General features: G+C 46.5%; 1 protein-coding gene across 1 annotated transcript in view; it reads left to right on the top strand.

Moving 5' to 3' along the window:
• Positions 1 to 11,458: 11,458 nt before the first annotated feature.
• Positions 11,459 to 15,688, top strand: part of NXN (nucleoredoxin) — a 152,850-nt gene continuing 148,620 nt past the window's right edge. The window contains exon 1 of the mRNA XM_077851820.1: positions 11,459 to 11,955. Within this exon, the coding sequence (XP_077707946.1) occupies positions 11,554 to 11,955 (402 nt within the window). The 5' untranslated portion in view covers positions 11,459 to 11,553. The remainder of the gene's footprint in view (positions 11,956 to 15,688) is intronic.

Below are 15,688 nucleotides of genomic sequence, written 5' to 3'. Positions count from 1 at the left end.
AATGTATATACTAATACCTTTCAGCATCTCAAATAAAGTTGTGATTGAAAATCATTTAAGGGGCAGCCCAGGTGGCTCAGCAGTTTAGCACCTGCCTTCGGCCCAGGGCGTAATCCTGGAGTCCCAGGATTGGGTTCCACGTCAGGCTCCCCGCATGGAGCCTGCTTCTCCCTCTGCCTATGTCTCTGCCTGTGTGTGTGTGTGTGTGTGTGTGTGTGTGTGTGTCTCATGAATAAATAAATAAAATCTTAAAAAAAAAAAAGAAAAAGAAAAAGAAAATCATTTAGGGAGCCTGAGTGGCTCAGTGGTTGAGCTTCTGCCTTCGGCTCAGGGCATGATCCCAGATTCCAGGATTGAGTCCCATATCAGGCTCCCCGCAGGAAGCCTGCTTCTCCCTCGGCCTATGTCTCTGCTTCTCTCTTGTGTGTCTCTCATGAATAAAGAAATAAAATCTTAAAAAAAAAAAGGAAAGAAAATAATTTATATTGGAAGCAGTTTCTATGTACTCATTTGGATTTTCAAAAGGAAGTTAAGTCACCCAACTTCTTGGAAGTAGTGGTTAAGTTGTGTCCCATGAGGAAGCTCCCTCTGTCCATCGCTCTAAGAGAGGCAGGATAAGTTCTCTACTGTTCAGACTTTTGAAGCAAAAAAAAGAACAAAATAAACCTTTCTAGAGGAGGGCTGAAAAAGCAGTGTAGCTAATTTGACTGTTAATAAATAATCACTGCTTTATTACTGAGAGCAGAAAACTGGGACTTCTGAAAAACTTCCTCTACTGATCCTTATCTCTTGAGGTTTTTTTTTTTTTATATATTTTATTTATTCATGAGAGACAGAGATGGAGACACAGGCAGAGGGATAAGCAGGCTCCACATGGGGCTCGATCCCAGGTCTCTAGGACCACACCCTGAGCTGAAGGCGGCGCTAAACCGCTGAGCCAGCAGGGCTGCCCATCTCTTGAGGTTTTAAAACTTCAAGATAACAGGCAAAAAAGGAGCCAACTAATTAACCTCTGGCCTAGCAAAAAAGGAAGAAACCTCCTTTGATCTCTGACCAGAATTTTCTAAGCTACAGAGTAAATATTATCTTCATTGTAAGCAACAGAAACCAACCCTGGCCAGCTCCCACAAAAAGAGAGGGACTTATTAGAAGTATAATGGGGTGGGGAGCCTGGCTGGCTCAGTCAATAGAGCACGTGACTCTTGATCTAGGGATTGTGAGTTCGAGCCACACATCGGGGGGAAGGATAGAAATTACTTAGAGAAAATTTTTTTTAGAGGGGCAGCCCCGGTGGCTCAGTGGTTTACCACCACCTTTGGCCCAGGGTGTGATCCTGGAGACCTGGGATTGAGTCCCACGTCGGGCTCCCTGCATGGAACCTGCTTCTCCCTCTGCCTGTGTCTCTGCCTCTCTCTCTCTCTCCGTGACTATCATGAATAAATAAATAAAAAATCTTAAAAAAAAAAAAATGTTGTGCCTTACTTGTCCCTTTCACCCCAGCCAGGGATTTCAGGAAGAATCTGTTATCAGCAATGGGGTCCTGGGGCGAGCTCCTACTTATTCACAAGAGCTGCCTCTCATAGGAATTTTTTAAACTGGTTATTAAGCATGACCATTATTTTAAATTATATACATTTACAATTAAATTCTATTAAAAATATGGGACACCTGGATGGCTCAGTCAGTTAAGCGTCTGCCTTCAGCTCAGGTCATGATCTCAGGGTCCTAGGATTGAGCTCTACATTGGGCTCCCAGCTCAATAGGGAATCTGCTTCTCCCTCTCCCACTGCCCCTACCCCTGCTCATGCCTTCTCTCTCTCTCTCACACACACAAATAAATAAAATCTTTTTAAAAAATAAAGGTAATATATGTATATACTCAAAGCTCCTCACCTCCTAAATATATTTGTTGGGGAAGGACATGGAGGATGCATGACTGCTGCTGCCCTGTGAATGGGATCCAGGCACTCAGAGGAGCCTCAGCCCCTCCCCTGTCTCTGGAATGTGAGTTCTGCAGGCCCTCCTCACGCACAACCTTGGGTTAGTGAGGTGGTGCTGAGAACATCTGCACCCAGTAGATGTGACTGGACCCAGGTAAGGCCTCTATATCAACTTTTCAGATGTGGTGAGTGGGTGTGGAGAGCTACTGTCTCGTAGCTCCCCAAGACAAGCCTCATTCCCTTGCTTATTAAACTTGCCCCCTACCCACCTGGAGTGATTTGTCTCCTCCTCCTGTCTCTCCCTGCCCTCTGCATGTGGGCCAGTTTCAGATCACAGCCCGGAAGCCCCGGGGGAGCCTGCAAACCAACGTTCCTATTTATGCTCTTGAGGCTATCGATCATATCTGTTTGATAGAAATGCCACGTAATGGTGTCCTGCTGGCCTGTCTTCTCAAGTTTGCGATCAGTGACTTCATGTTGGTAGCTGGAAGTTGGCCATGATGGGAATATTTACACCATAGGAATCAGTACATGCTGTAAGTTGGGGCTTTTTGTTGTTATTGTTCAACATTACCAGCCTACCACTTACTACAAGCAAGCTGTGGGAACTGGGAACACCTTCCCCTTTCTGAGGAAACCAGTTGGGGGGCAATAGGGCAAAAAGGTGAGACATGAACTGCTAGAAATATGTAGGAAAGCCCTGGGAAATGGTGAATGTTCCTGACTGATAATTAGAAAGAGAGGGGTTCTGGGGCACCTGGTTGGCTCAGTCTGTAAAGCATGTGACTTCTGATCTCAGGGTCCTGAGTTTGAGCCCATGTTGGGTGTAGAGATTACTAATAATAATAAAAAAAGAGACAGAGGGGTTCTCATTTCTGTGAATGGAACACCATGTTTGATATCATTTGGGCTTCCTTATATGGACAAAATGTTGCCCAGGCACTCTTCTTGATTTTGGCCTGGAGGTATTGCTATAGCAGACACCTGGCTACCTGTACTAGGGACCCTCAGAGGATGTAGGTCAAAAGAAGATGAAAAGCTCCCCCAAGGAAACAGTGGCTATTCAGTTCAGAAGGATGCACAAGATGATTTTCATCAGGGGCGGTGAGAGGAGGCTGAGGCTCCTGCATGGTCTTGGGTCCTGATGCCTTTTTCCTGGCTGAGGGAGAAACCTGGAGATCCTCCGGGTTGAGAAAGCTTTTCTCGGAGAGGCACAGCAGGTGTGATGCTTGGCTGGGGCCATGGCACAGGCAGGGCAAGCGGAGTTCTATATTTTTCTGTCATAACATCCTCACAGCTAATCACCTGTCACTCAGGAGCACGATTTTCTTCGAGGATCATTGGCAGGAGGCTTCTGATCAGACAGCAGAATAAGAGCCAGGCATCAAATGGACCTGAGCCAGGTCCTCAGGCACGAGGACCTCATATGGACAAGAAGAGTTTGTCAGATTGGAAGCAGGTCCAGGACGCAGGATGCTGAGACCAACCTGGTTTTAGTTTTTAATTTTTAAATTAAAAGATTTTTTTAAAAGATTTTGTTTCTTTGACAGAGAGAGAGTACAAGCAGGGGGAGCTGCAGGCAGAGGGAGAGGGAGAAGCAGACTTCCCACTGAGCAGGGACCCCAATGCAGGGTTGATCCCAGGGTCCTGAGATCATGAGCTGTGCTGAAAGTAGATGAAGTTAACCAACTGAGCCACTGAGGTGCTCCTCAACCTGGGTTTTTTTTTTAATATTTTATTTATTTATTCATAGACACACAGAGAGAGAGGCAGAGACACAGGCAGAGGGAGAGGGAGAAGCAGGCTCCATGCAGGGAGCCCGATGCGGGACTCGATCCCAGGTCTCCAGGATCACACCCTGGGCCAAAGGCAGATGCTCAACCACTGAGCCACGCAGGCGTCCCTGAGCTCGGACTTTTTGACTGTGTGTCATTTCTTTTACTTGTGCCCTGTCCTCAGTCAAGGACAATGGTTAGAAAATATTTATTATTAGGATTTCTTAATTCCTTTTTGCCTCTTACTTAAGAAAGCCATGGTGAGAGCAAAGCTATCCTGTGCTGTTTCTAGTGACAGATCTTTAGACTGTAGCTTGATTCTGGTGGGTGGTCTTAACGTTCTGGAGCAGATTTCTCCCATGGCATAATTGTTTGGAGCTTTTACTTCCTTATCCATACCCAATAATCCAGATTTGCTTACTATCTCTTGGGCTGTTGCTTTGGCTTTGCTTACAAAAAGTGATTGGAGACTTGGCAAACAGTCTGGCAGTCTGGTGGATTGTTAGGACCTACTTCAGACTCGGTTAATGAATCATCCACTTTGGCTGTGTCTGCAATAGGGTCACAGTGATGCCAAGTTGTGATCCTGGTTTGATCTGAGAAGTATTGGAGACAATGGAAATATGCATAATGTTTTTCCAGCCCCTCACACTTCCAACTCAGAAAAGTGTTAGGAGGCTTCGGGACTAGAGGCTCTTTCTGCTCTGCTGAGGGATGATGTGAACAATAAAAACAGTAATGATGACTTCCCAAAGTTACCTGTGAAGTTGGTGCCAGCGAGATAAGCACCATATTTCTGATTATAACCAATGAGGACGATGCCCTGCTTTCCTGTCCCTCATCATGACCCTCAACACATCTCCACTCAACTCTCTGTCTAGGAATTTACCTTATCAGTGGATCTGCAGAAAAGACCAACTTTTTAAAAAGGAGCAGATAATGGGGTGTGTGGATGGCTCAGTCAGTTAAGCAACCGACTCTTGGCTTGGGCTCAGGTCTTGATCTCAGGGGTCGTGGGATCAAGCCCATGTGGGGCTCTGAGCTCAGCAGGGAGTCTGCTTGAGATACTCTCCCTCTGTTTCTCCCACCAGATTAGTGCCCGCACCCCCCCAAAAAAGAAATAAATCTTTTTAAAAAAGGAACAGATAAAACACATATAAGATCTGTAATACAACATTAATCTACAGAAAAAATCTTTTACAGGGAACTCTCAATTAAATGGAATGCACTTTTTGTTTGAATCTATCTTGATTTAAAATTTGTTGAATCAGGATGCCTGGGTGGCTCAGTGGTTGAGCATCTGCCTTTGGCTCACGGTGTGATCCCAGAGTTCCCGGATCGAGTCCCTCATCAGATTGAGTTCCACATTGGGCTCCTCACTGGGAGACTGCTTCTCCCTCTGCCTCTCTCTCTGTGTCTCTCATGAATAGATAAATAAAAATCTTTTTAAAAAATAAATAAATATAAGATTTATTGAATTAATTATTTTTTTTAATATTTATTTATTCATGAGAGAGAGAGAGAGAGAGAGAGAGAGACAGGCAGAGGGAGAAGCAGTCTCCATGCAGGGAGCCTGATGTGAGACTCGATCCTGGGTCTCCAGGATCACACCCTTGGCTGAAGGCAGCGCTAAACCGCTGAGCCACCGGGGCTGCCCCTGAATCAATTATTTTTTAAACTAAGTGGACTTGGAAGACTTTTATAATTTAAATGTTCATTTTGTAGTAACAGGCTTTTTTATAATGGAACTTGAATTTTTTGGTAGGACACCTTATTTTTTTCTTTCATTCAGAGATGTCCAGATGTACTTTATTTTTTTTGTCCTGATGTACTTTAATATTTTTTCTCTACTTATAGTATCTTATCTTTTGAATAAACTCTTATTTGAAAATCCAAAAAGTATTTTATTCTTGGGCTAAAATACTTTCCATATTTTTCTCACATCTATTTCTAGTCCTTCAATTTCCTTCCTGAAGCAACCTATTACTATTTCTTTTTTTTTTTTTTAATGATTTTGTTTATTTATTCATGAGAGACACACAGAGAGACAGAGACACAAGCAGAGAAAGAAGCAGGCTCCATGCAGGGAGCCCAATGTGGGACTCGATCCCAGGATTCCAGGATTCCAGGATTCCAGGTTCACGCCCTGGGCTGAAGGCGGCGCTAAACCGCTGAGCTACCCGGGCTGCCCCCGGAGGAAGATTTGAATAATCAAGTGGATAGGATGACCCATTCTGTGGATAGTTAGGCCTCTTTCCACAATTACTTCAGCCATTGCCCAATGAGTTCATGAGCAAAGTGACCACGGGGGCAGGGATTGAGGTTATGTGCGCTCAACAACATGAACTTCTACTCACCAAAGCTGAATTGGTTGTAGCCACTGCTGAGTGCCAGATCTTCAAGCAGCAGAGACCAACACCAAGCCTCCAGTATGACACCATGGCAATCAATCAGCTACCTGGTGGCAGGTTGGTTCCTTTGGATTGTTTCCATCATGGAAGGGGCAATGTTTTATTGTTACTAGAATAGATACTTCATCTGGACATGGATAGTTGGCAGTACCTCACAGGGTGGAGGAAGATTCTCTAGAAGGCTGTGTATGCCCTGAACTAGTATCCAATAAATTCATGGGTCTGGGAATCAAGGGGAAGAAATGGTGTGTGGCACCACTAATTACTACCCCTAGTTGCCCACTAGCAAAAATTTTGCTTGTTGTTTGCCAAATTTTCTGCTCTCCTGGCTGAGGGGAGTCATAGTTCCAAAGAGAGGGATGCTTACACCAGTAACAACACAATGATTTCATGGCCCTGAAAGTTAAGACTGCTACCTAGCCACTTGGAGCTCCTCATACCTCTGAACCAGCAGGCAAAGAAGGGCTGCTGTGCTGGCTGGGTGATTGATCCTGGCTATCAAGGAGAAATTGGACTCCTACTCCACTGTAGAGGCAAGAAAGAGTGTGTCTGGGATATAGGAGGTCCCATCAGGCATGATTAAGGTCAATGGAAACTACAATGACCTAATCCAGGCGGGACTACTAATGGCCCAGACCCTTCAGGAATGAAGGTTGGAGTCACTCCACCAGGTAAAGAAACAAGACCAGCTGAGGAGCTTGCTTAAAACAAGGGAGATACAAGAAGCATAGTAGTTATAATACTAGCTGCGATCATATGACCAGTTGTAGACATGAGAACTATAATTGTCATGAATATTTCCTTCTTATATTGTTAGGAATATGTATGTATACATAAAGGTTTGGCAGACATCTTTGTTTCTTCCTTCTCTTATTCACTTATAATGTAACATAGATGTATTTAAGTATTTTTTTAAAGATTTTATTTATTTATTCATGGGATACAGAGAGAGAAAGAGAGAGGCAGAGAGAGACACAGGCAGAAGGAGAAGCAGGCTCCATGCAGGGAGCCCGAAGTGGGACTCGATCCCAGGACTCTAGGATTGAAGGCAGGTGCTAAACGGCTGAGCCACCCAGGCGTCCCTATTTAAGTATTGTTAACTTAACATTATTATATTCAAGTCACAGGAGAAGGAGAAGAGTAAACATCACTAAGGGACTTTATCTCTTATGGTAAAAGAGTGCATTTTTGGTTGTAGACAGGATATTTGTAGCATGTTAGGCAGAATTACGATCTCATTATTGTCTTTATTTGGAGAGCAAGCCTGATTTAAGGAGATGCATATGGAGGCCAACTTGACAAGGGATTGACTTGTGATGTTTAATTTTATGTATCAACTTGACTGGGACACAAGGTGCCCAGATAATTTGGTTAAACATTATTGTGAGTGTGTCTATGAAGGCATTTCTAGATGAGATGAACATGTGAATCAGGAGATTGCCCTCTCCCTTGAGGGCCTCATTTAATTGGATGGAGGCCTGAACAGAACAAAAGTGAGGCAAGGGAGAATTTGTTCTATCTCCAAGCTGGGACATAGGTCTTCTCCTGCCTTTGGATTCAGACAGAACTCACACCATCACCTCCCCTGGTCCTCAGGCCTTTGGACTCAGACTGGAACTCTACTATCAGGTCTCCTGGGTCCAGCCTGCTGATGGCAGATTTTGGGACTTCTCAGCCTCCCTAATCAATGTGAGCCAATTCCTTGTAATAAATCACTATAAAAAAAAAATAAAAAAAAATCACTATATATATTGGTTCTGTTTCATTGAAAAATATGGACTAATACAGTGCAAATTGAATTTTTGTTAATTATTTTCAATGACTAGATTGTATTTCAAATGGTAATGTGGTAATGATTTAATCATCTTTGTGAATACACAGGCTGTTTCCAATTTTCCAGTCTTTCTGATTGCACCACTTTATCAATAAATATCTGTACACACACATCTTTGTGCACATATGCTACTATACTTGAGTACCAAGAAATGTGATTTAAAAATATTTTTTGAAGGACTTATTTGACATACACAGAGAGGGAGGGAAAGCACAAGTAGGCAGAGTGGCAGGCGAGGGAGAGGTAGAAGCAGGCTCTGAGCAGAGAGCCTGATGCGCAGCTTGATCCCAGGACCCTGGGATCATGATCCAAGCCAGAGGCAGATGCTTAACTGACTGAGCCACTCAAGTGCCTTAGTGATTTAAAAATCTTAAAAGGTGGGGATCCCTGGGTGGCGCAGCGGTTTGGCGCCTGCCTTTGGCCCAGGGCGCGATCCTGGAGACCCGGGATCGAATCCCACGTCGGGCTCCCGGTGCATGGAGCCTGCTTGTGTCTCTGCCTCTCTCTCTCACTGTGTGCCTATCATAAATAAATAATAATAAAAAAAAATCTTAAAAGGTGACAGGCGTACGTGTGTGTATGTCAGTACATGTTTTGTATGGCATCATGTGCCTTAGAAAGCAATTTCTCAAAAGGGAAGTTCTGTAAATATGTATGTTCTGTACAATGTCAAGCATATTGTGGTCCCTAAATAGACATTTTAAAACAATAATTTTCAGTATAGCTAAGGGTGCCTTGGTGGCTCAGTCAGTTAAGTGTCTGACTTCGGCTGAGGTCATGATCTCAGAGTCCTGGGATCAAGGCCAGTGGCAAACCCCACATGGCACTCCCCACTCAGTGGGAAGTCTGCTTCTCTCTCTCCATCTGCCCCTCTCCACACTTATGCTCTCTCTCTCTTAAATAAATAAATAAATAAAATCTTTAGAAAAATAATAGCTAGTCAACTCATATAACTAGCTAAATACCAGTAGGGACATAATCTGTGGGTCTCTTGAACTGCATAAGCAGAGAGAGTGCTTTTCACAAGCCAAAGGATGTTGGCTATTCTTTACAGGAAGCCAAATGAGTCTCCTTGGGCTTCTTCTTGTAACAAACACCCACCAGAATTATGATTTTGGAATCATTTCCATTGCAAATCTCCTCTTTCCACACCCTTTTAAAAGGCAGCTGTGCTATTTGGCTTCTAACCAAGGCCTGCTGCACCAACAATTCTCTAAATTTTATTTATATTTCATGTGCAGTATGTTCAAACTCTCACTTTCCCAGGTGCCAGATGCTGGTTTGGATACACTCCAGTGGAAAGTGCTTTCCTGTAAAATAATAAAAGTAAAATGCTGAACAAACTACCTCTTTATATCAGGCTTGCACCTAGTGTACCAAAGCTAAGTATTCTAATAGTGACTGCACTATTTTCCCAAATTTGCAATCCCCCAAATTCCCACTTCACCTAGCTCCACACCAAATACTTTGTCCTTTGGCTTACATAGGATGTAAATGCTTCTAGTCCTTTTATACCTCTTTAGTGTTCATTTGAAAATGTCCGAACGTAGGATCTATCTGTCTCACATGATTTCAGTGGTGCTTAATATAAGCCACCAATGAGTATTTCAAGGATGCTTTGGGTGAAAAAACAAGGATTTTAACTTACTTTCAGAATCTTTTCCTTAAAAAAAAAAAAAAATCTCTATGTCTAACGTGGGGTTTGAACTCATGACCCTGAGGGCAAAAGCCTGCCAGGTTCTACCAACTGAGCTGGCCAGGTGCCTCTATTTTCAGGATTTAAAAAGATATCTAATAACAATGTCTGTTATAGCTTTAATACATTTAATACATTTTCACTAAAAAGTGATGCTTTCTGTGTGTTTTAAAATAAGATTGTCCCCGTAGTGGCACAGAATTTTGGCATGGCACTCTACGATGTACCTCAGAATTTGCCTTTTGCAATAGGGTTCCTGCCTGTTTAAAAGCAGTCCTCAATCCAAAGATCCTCCCTGTGAAATGAGCAGCAATATTAGGTGGAAACTAGGAGAGTGGGTATACTTTTTAGAGATGGTCAATCCACTCTTGGTTTCCACCATCACCTGTTTTACCAGTTTGTGTGGTTAACGTTTCCACTGAGATGAAAACTAGTACAATTCTTTGTTCTATCCTAGGGAGAAAAAAACAAAACAAAACGAGAACCTTGGCCACGAAAATTTGTTTGTGCAAAATCTTGCGATTATATTGAGGTTTAAATGAAGTCTTGTAAAACATGCCATGATTTGTGTGTGTTTGTGTGCGTGGAAAGCCGCTATAAAATAACAGAAATACTGTTTGCCAGCCGTGTCTCTTCACACACTGGGCTCTGGCAGGTCTCGCTTTTCCCCCACTGTTTCCATTAGATGGCGGTAGATGCCCAAAAAATAACTTCCAAAGGCGAGGCGGAGGGCGGCGAGGGGCGTTTTTTCCCTTTCACTAGGATGTTGGTAGCTGAGCTCACACACTGAATGAAGCTCCTCCATCGCGGCTTGGCAGAGTATGCATTTTATTTTTTCGTGTGTGTGAGGCGGGAAGGCTTGCCACAGACCACCTGTTCAATCGAAGCACAGGGTAGCGTCTTGCCAGCTGGCTAAATAAATAAATAAATAAATAAATAAAATTCCTAGAATTTTTCTTAACTACCACCAGACTTTATAGAAGCTATGGAACGTATTCAGGAGCGCAATCAGCAGGGACTGAAAGATGCCGCGGCGTCTGTCGCCTGCGCTTGTGGAGATGGAAGAGAGCCACTCGCTGGAGGGGAATGAATGGGCTGCTGCGACCTGGGGACTGAACCCGCAGGGCGACCCACTCGCAAGCAGCGTGGACGCTCACGTGTGACCAGCCCCAGATCAGAAGCTCCCAGAGAAATATACGAGGTGGCGTCCTCCAGTTCTCTTAGAGTAGACAAAACATACACAAACCACACAGCAGAGAAATCAGTGCAAGCCCCAGCCTGAAGTGGTAGTCGTGCATGAAAATGCTAAGTCTTGTCAGCATTCTGGGAGGCCAGTGGGGTACGAAATGGCCGGGGAGGCTTCGGAGGGGGAGCGGGAGAGAGAGGGAGCACTCCGGCGGGGGGACTGTGGGAGTGTCTGGGGAAGAGACGTTTCAGTTCAGTCAGGGAAGAGCGCTGAAAGCTCGGAAGGGTGGAGGCCAAGTCCAGGTCCGCGAGGGCTGCCACCTCAGAGAGGCCCGCTCAGCGGAACCCTCTCCTTTCTGCGCTGAGCCGGGAGCACGCCCTCAGAGTGGGCTGCTTCCGGCCGGCTTTCTCGTCAGGGTTCTCTCCCAGGCAACCCCCCACCCCGGCCGGCGCTGGGAGCCAGTGCCCGCCGCTCGCCGGCAGCAGCGCATCGCCGCCCAGCGCGGCCCGGGACTGCCACGGAGGGGGCGTGGCGAGGGCGGCCCGGAGGGGGCGGGGCGCGGGCGGGCCCGGGTGGGCGGGGCTCTCGTCTGCCCCGCGCCTGCCGCTGCCGCCGCCGCCGCCGCTGCCGCCTCCGCCCCGCCTCGCGGACCGAGGGAGCGGGGTCGCCGCCGCCTGCCCGCCCGCGTGCCCGGGGCTGCGGTGGGCCAGGATGTCGGGCTTCCTGGAGGAGCTGCTCGGCGAGAAGCTGGTGACGGGCGGCGGCGAGGAGGTGGACGTGCATTCGCTGGGCGCCCGCGGCATCTCGCTGCTCGGGCTCTACTTCGGCTGCAGCCTGAGCGCCCCCTGCGCGCAGCTCAGCGGCAGCCTGGCCGCCTTCTACGGCCGCCTGCGAGGGGACGCGGCGGCCGGGCCGGGGCCGGGGCCGGGGCCGGGGCCGGGGGCGGGGGCGGGGGCCGGGCCCGGGCCGGGGGCCGTGGCGGCCGCGGAGCCCGAGCCGCGGCGCCGCCTGGAGATTGTCTTCGTGTCCTCGGACCAGGACCAGCGCCAGTGGCAGGACTTCGTGCGGGACATGCCGTGGCTGGCGCTGCCCTACAAGGAGAAGCACAGGAAGGTGAGCGGCGCGGGCCTCATCGGCGGCCGGGGGGCGGCCTGGGCGCTCAGCCCGCGAGTTGGGGGGAGCGGGGTCCTCGCCGGCGCCGCTGCCGTAGCCCTGCGCGCGCTTCCCGTCGTGCGCGTCAGTGTCCCGGTCCTCTGTGATGCCGGCCCCCGTCGGAGGACCCTGCCGCGTCGGGGCTCCCGCGGCAACTCCTCGGTGGGGAGCCAGGCCGCGCGCCCTGGGGGAAGTTTGACACCCTCCGGTCCCCGACCCCGGCTCGCGTCGCGAGCAGCCGAGAGCCAGGTCCCCACGCGCCGGAAGCCTCGTCTCGCGGGCGGCCTCGCCGGCCGGGGTCCCGACCCCGTGACCCCCACTCCCCACCAGAGGTGCAGGGAGCGGCAGCTTCCTCCGCTCGGCCGCCAGGCTCCCGGCGGATACCTGTGGTGGGTGGGGGAGGCGCTCGCCCCCTACCCATAATGCCCAGACCAGGAAGTTTCCTCGCTCCGGGAGAAATCTGCTTTTCAGGGGACCCCTCCCCGCGTGACCCGGGACGCCCAGGCCGAGGCCAGGCCGCCCCGGGAGAGGCAGCCGCTGACCGCGGCTCTGGTTGAGGAGGCGCCCACTCCTCTCCCCTTCTCTCTCTCTCTCCTTCCCTCCGCCCCCTCGGGCTCGACTGGTGGCCACCGGGGAGCTTTTCATTGTCTGCCTGTCCAGCAGTCCTCCCCAGACGCCTCCCAGGCACAGCAGCAGACCCGTCCACGCCGATCTCAGTTGCTCGGTCGGTGTTGTGTTGGCACACTTCGAATTAAATGCTGAATAGGGGCAGATTAACTGGAAAAACGAGGATTTGGGGAAATTTATACTTCGCTGTCAACTTCTCATTCCTGCCAGCTTGCTGCTGAAATTACTTTGGGTTTTCGAGTGTAATCTGATGGATTGAAGATGTCTGTTTCAATAAAAACGGATTCGAGAAATTTTGTCACGAATTGAAACAGGACAACTTTTGGAGCGCTCTTACTTAATTGGTGTGCCCGATGCAGCGTATGAATCCATCCCCTTCCCTTTCTAGGGAGAATCTTAGTTTATGGAGTGGACAGGAGAAGGGCTGTTCTGGGGGCTTTTTAGGTGCCTCTAGAGAGGATGGTAACGGCGTGCCGTGTGTTTCTTTCATGTGTACAGTCTTGTGGAGAAGCATGATTTAGATTTAGTAAGAGCAAAAGGCTTATACCGTGACCCCGAATGTCTCCAGTAAATCACCCATCCTCACGCGGTATAAGGTACAGACTTGGGATTTAAAGTGTGAAATACAGTTTAACAAATACAGTTTGTAAATTTCACATTGGAAAACATGGGCTCACACAGAAGCAAAACAGCATATTAACCACTTTTTAGGTGATTTTGCTCATATTTGATAGTGCATGAATTTGAATGGCTAGTCTTTTTTTGCTTTAAAAATATGGGAATTCTTTGTTTTCCTTGGTAGCTGTTTTTATGATCCTTTCAGGGAGGAATAATGATCAGAAAGTGATTTACCAAAAAATACTTTCATTGTTGTGGCAAATTTCTATTGTATACCAGTTGTGTAAAATAACATCCTTATTGGGCAATGTAAGTAATTTCTAGCTTTTGCAAACCTACAATGATGATAAAATGTTACAGACCTAAGGCCTATTGTGTTTTTCACAGTGAAGGAAGTAAATTTGTTGGATGGTAAAAATATGGAGCAAATTGAGATGTTTTGCAAATAGTTAAAGCTTTTTCTTGAAAAAAGAGAATATTTCATGTGATATATACCACATATATACCACACCTGGTTTTCTCTGCCCTGGCTAGTCACTTTGCACACACACAAAAAAGTGGTCTGTGGCCCTGCTCTGGACCTGCTAATTCTACTAGGATGAGAGTTTGGATGACATGGGACAGACCCTCATTTGAAAATACAGTTCAGAATACTGAACATGCCCAAACCATGGTGCATGGCATCTTAAACATTTATTTTTTGCTCACAGTTTTTCTGTCCTTCATCCAGTGGTTCGCTTTGTTCTGTAAAATAAGTCCAGTTTTTGAGGAGGTAGTTTTTGCTTCAGGATATTCATGAATAGGCAACTCAAGATCTGATCCCAGAAACATTCATCGTGATATACCAGGTAAAAAGACTTCAGCTGTGTTCTTTATGGAAAACATGCTTTTAGAAATTACAAAAGCAGTGAACTCACTTTGACAGGAATTATTTTCTCCCTTGAAACCAAAGAGAAAACATTTTCTTTTTTGCAATTTTGAGTTTTGTCTCTCCTGTTTGAAATCGAGATGCTTAAAAGTGAGTCTGTGAGCCAGTGGTGGCAGTTCCATGTTCAGAACAGTGAAAAAGGTCAGGGCATCGCCCATCTAGGGGGCTGAGTGGGTGAACACTTACCTTCTTGCTGTTGAACTCTGTCCATGTTGTTTCATCAACTACTAAAATATTTTCACAGAAGAGAATTTTGTTTTATACTGACAGGCAACCAGAGTTCCAGATTACTAATTTTTTAAAGTTCTCATTAACATTTGTTCTTTACAACCATTCATATACTTCTTCCTATTGGGATAACAAAGTATATGGTTCTAATTAGTTATTGGCTGGAATTTCTCTAAAGAAAATTGAAAAATTATGGTGGGGAAAGAAAATGCTGTGTGGTATTCTTTTCTTTTTTAATTAATTTCTCCTTTATGCAGTAAGAAAGCCTGGGGATGACCATATATGTTATGCTTGCGTTTTGCCTGGTTCTGTTCACCTTGACTGGAACTCTGAGAAAACAGCAAATAAAAGGACTCCAGCATCTTAGAAAAAAAAAAAAAGGGATCCCTGGGTGGTGCAGCGGTTTGGCGCCTGCCTTTGGCCCAGGGCGCGATCCCGGAGAGCGGGGATCGAATCCCACGTCCGGCTTCCGGTGCATGGAGCCTGCTTCTCCCTCTGCCTGTGTCTCTGCCCCCCCCCCCCCTCTGTGTGACTATCATAAATAAATAAAAATTTAAAATAACCAAAAAAAAAAAAAAAAACCCAAAGGAAGGTGTTCCCGTTTCTGCTTGCTTTTGTGGAAGGTGCAAAAGTAATTGAAGCTTCATTTTTTGGCTTCCAAGCACACATATGTAAATAGCTGTATAGAAATTGTAATTAGATGATAATAGAAGTTTGAGTGCCTTCACAAGAGCAGTTTTGTCAGGAAACATATAATCTTCAAGTTAAGGTAGTTAGACTTGTTCTAATAAGTAGGTTTGCTTTTTGTTTTGTTAGTAGACGTTTTTCAGATTTCTGGTGAGAGAGAAGGTGATAAACAGTTGGAAAGTTTAGGGATTTGATCTATTTCTACAGATGAGGATAAGTTACTTAGTTGTCAGAATAGGAGAGTCGATCCCCAGGATCTACTTCAGCATCATAGAGGGGAGTACAGATTTTGGGTTTTAAAACCACTAGGCTTGGTTTTGCCTGGGCTGGATGCCTGATGGATTACATTTGGTCATTGTGAGTGCTGACATCAAATGGTGCAGGGCCACTGGTCTTGGACTGGACAGATTCCTTCCAGGCAGAAGGGAAAAGAGAAAGTTGGGACATGAGAGCAGCACTCAGGAGGTATCCCTGATTATCTCTGGTCTATTCTTCCTGCTTCCCTGTGGGGTTGCTTGCTCTGGGTGGTTCTTTTGGGTCAGACTAAACCAGAGGCATGGCCTAGAATTCACCAGCATCCCTTAGGCTCTTTGGAACGGGGCAAGA

Source organism: Canis aureus, chromosome 16 (genome assembly GCF_053574225.1).
Source record: "Canis aureus isolate CA01 chromosome 16, VMU_Caureus_v.1.0, whole genome shotgun sequence".
NCBI lineage: Eukaryota > Metazoa > Chordata > Mammalia > Carnivora > Canidae > Canis > Canis aureus.
The sequence above is the reverse complement of the archived record's forward strand: the minus strand, read 5'-3'. Positions and strand labels throughout refer to the sequence as shown.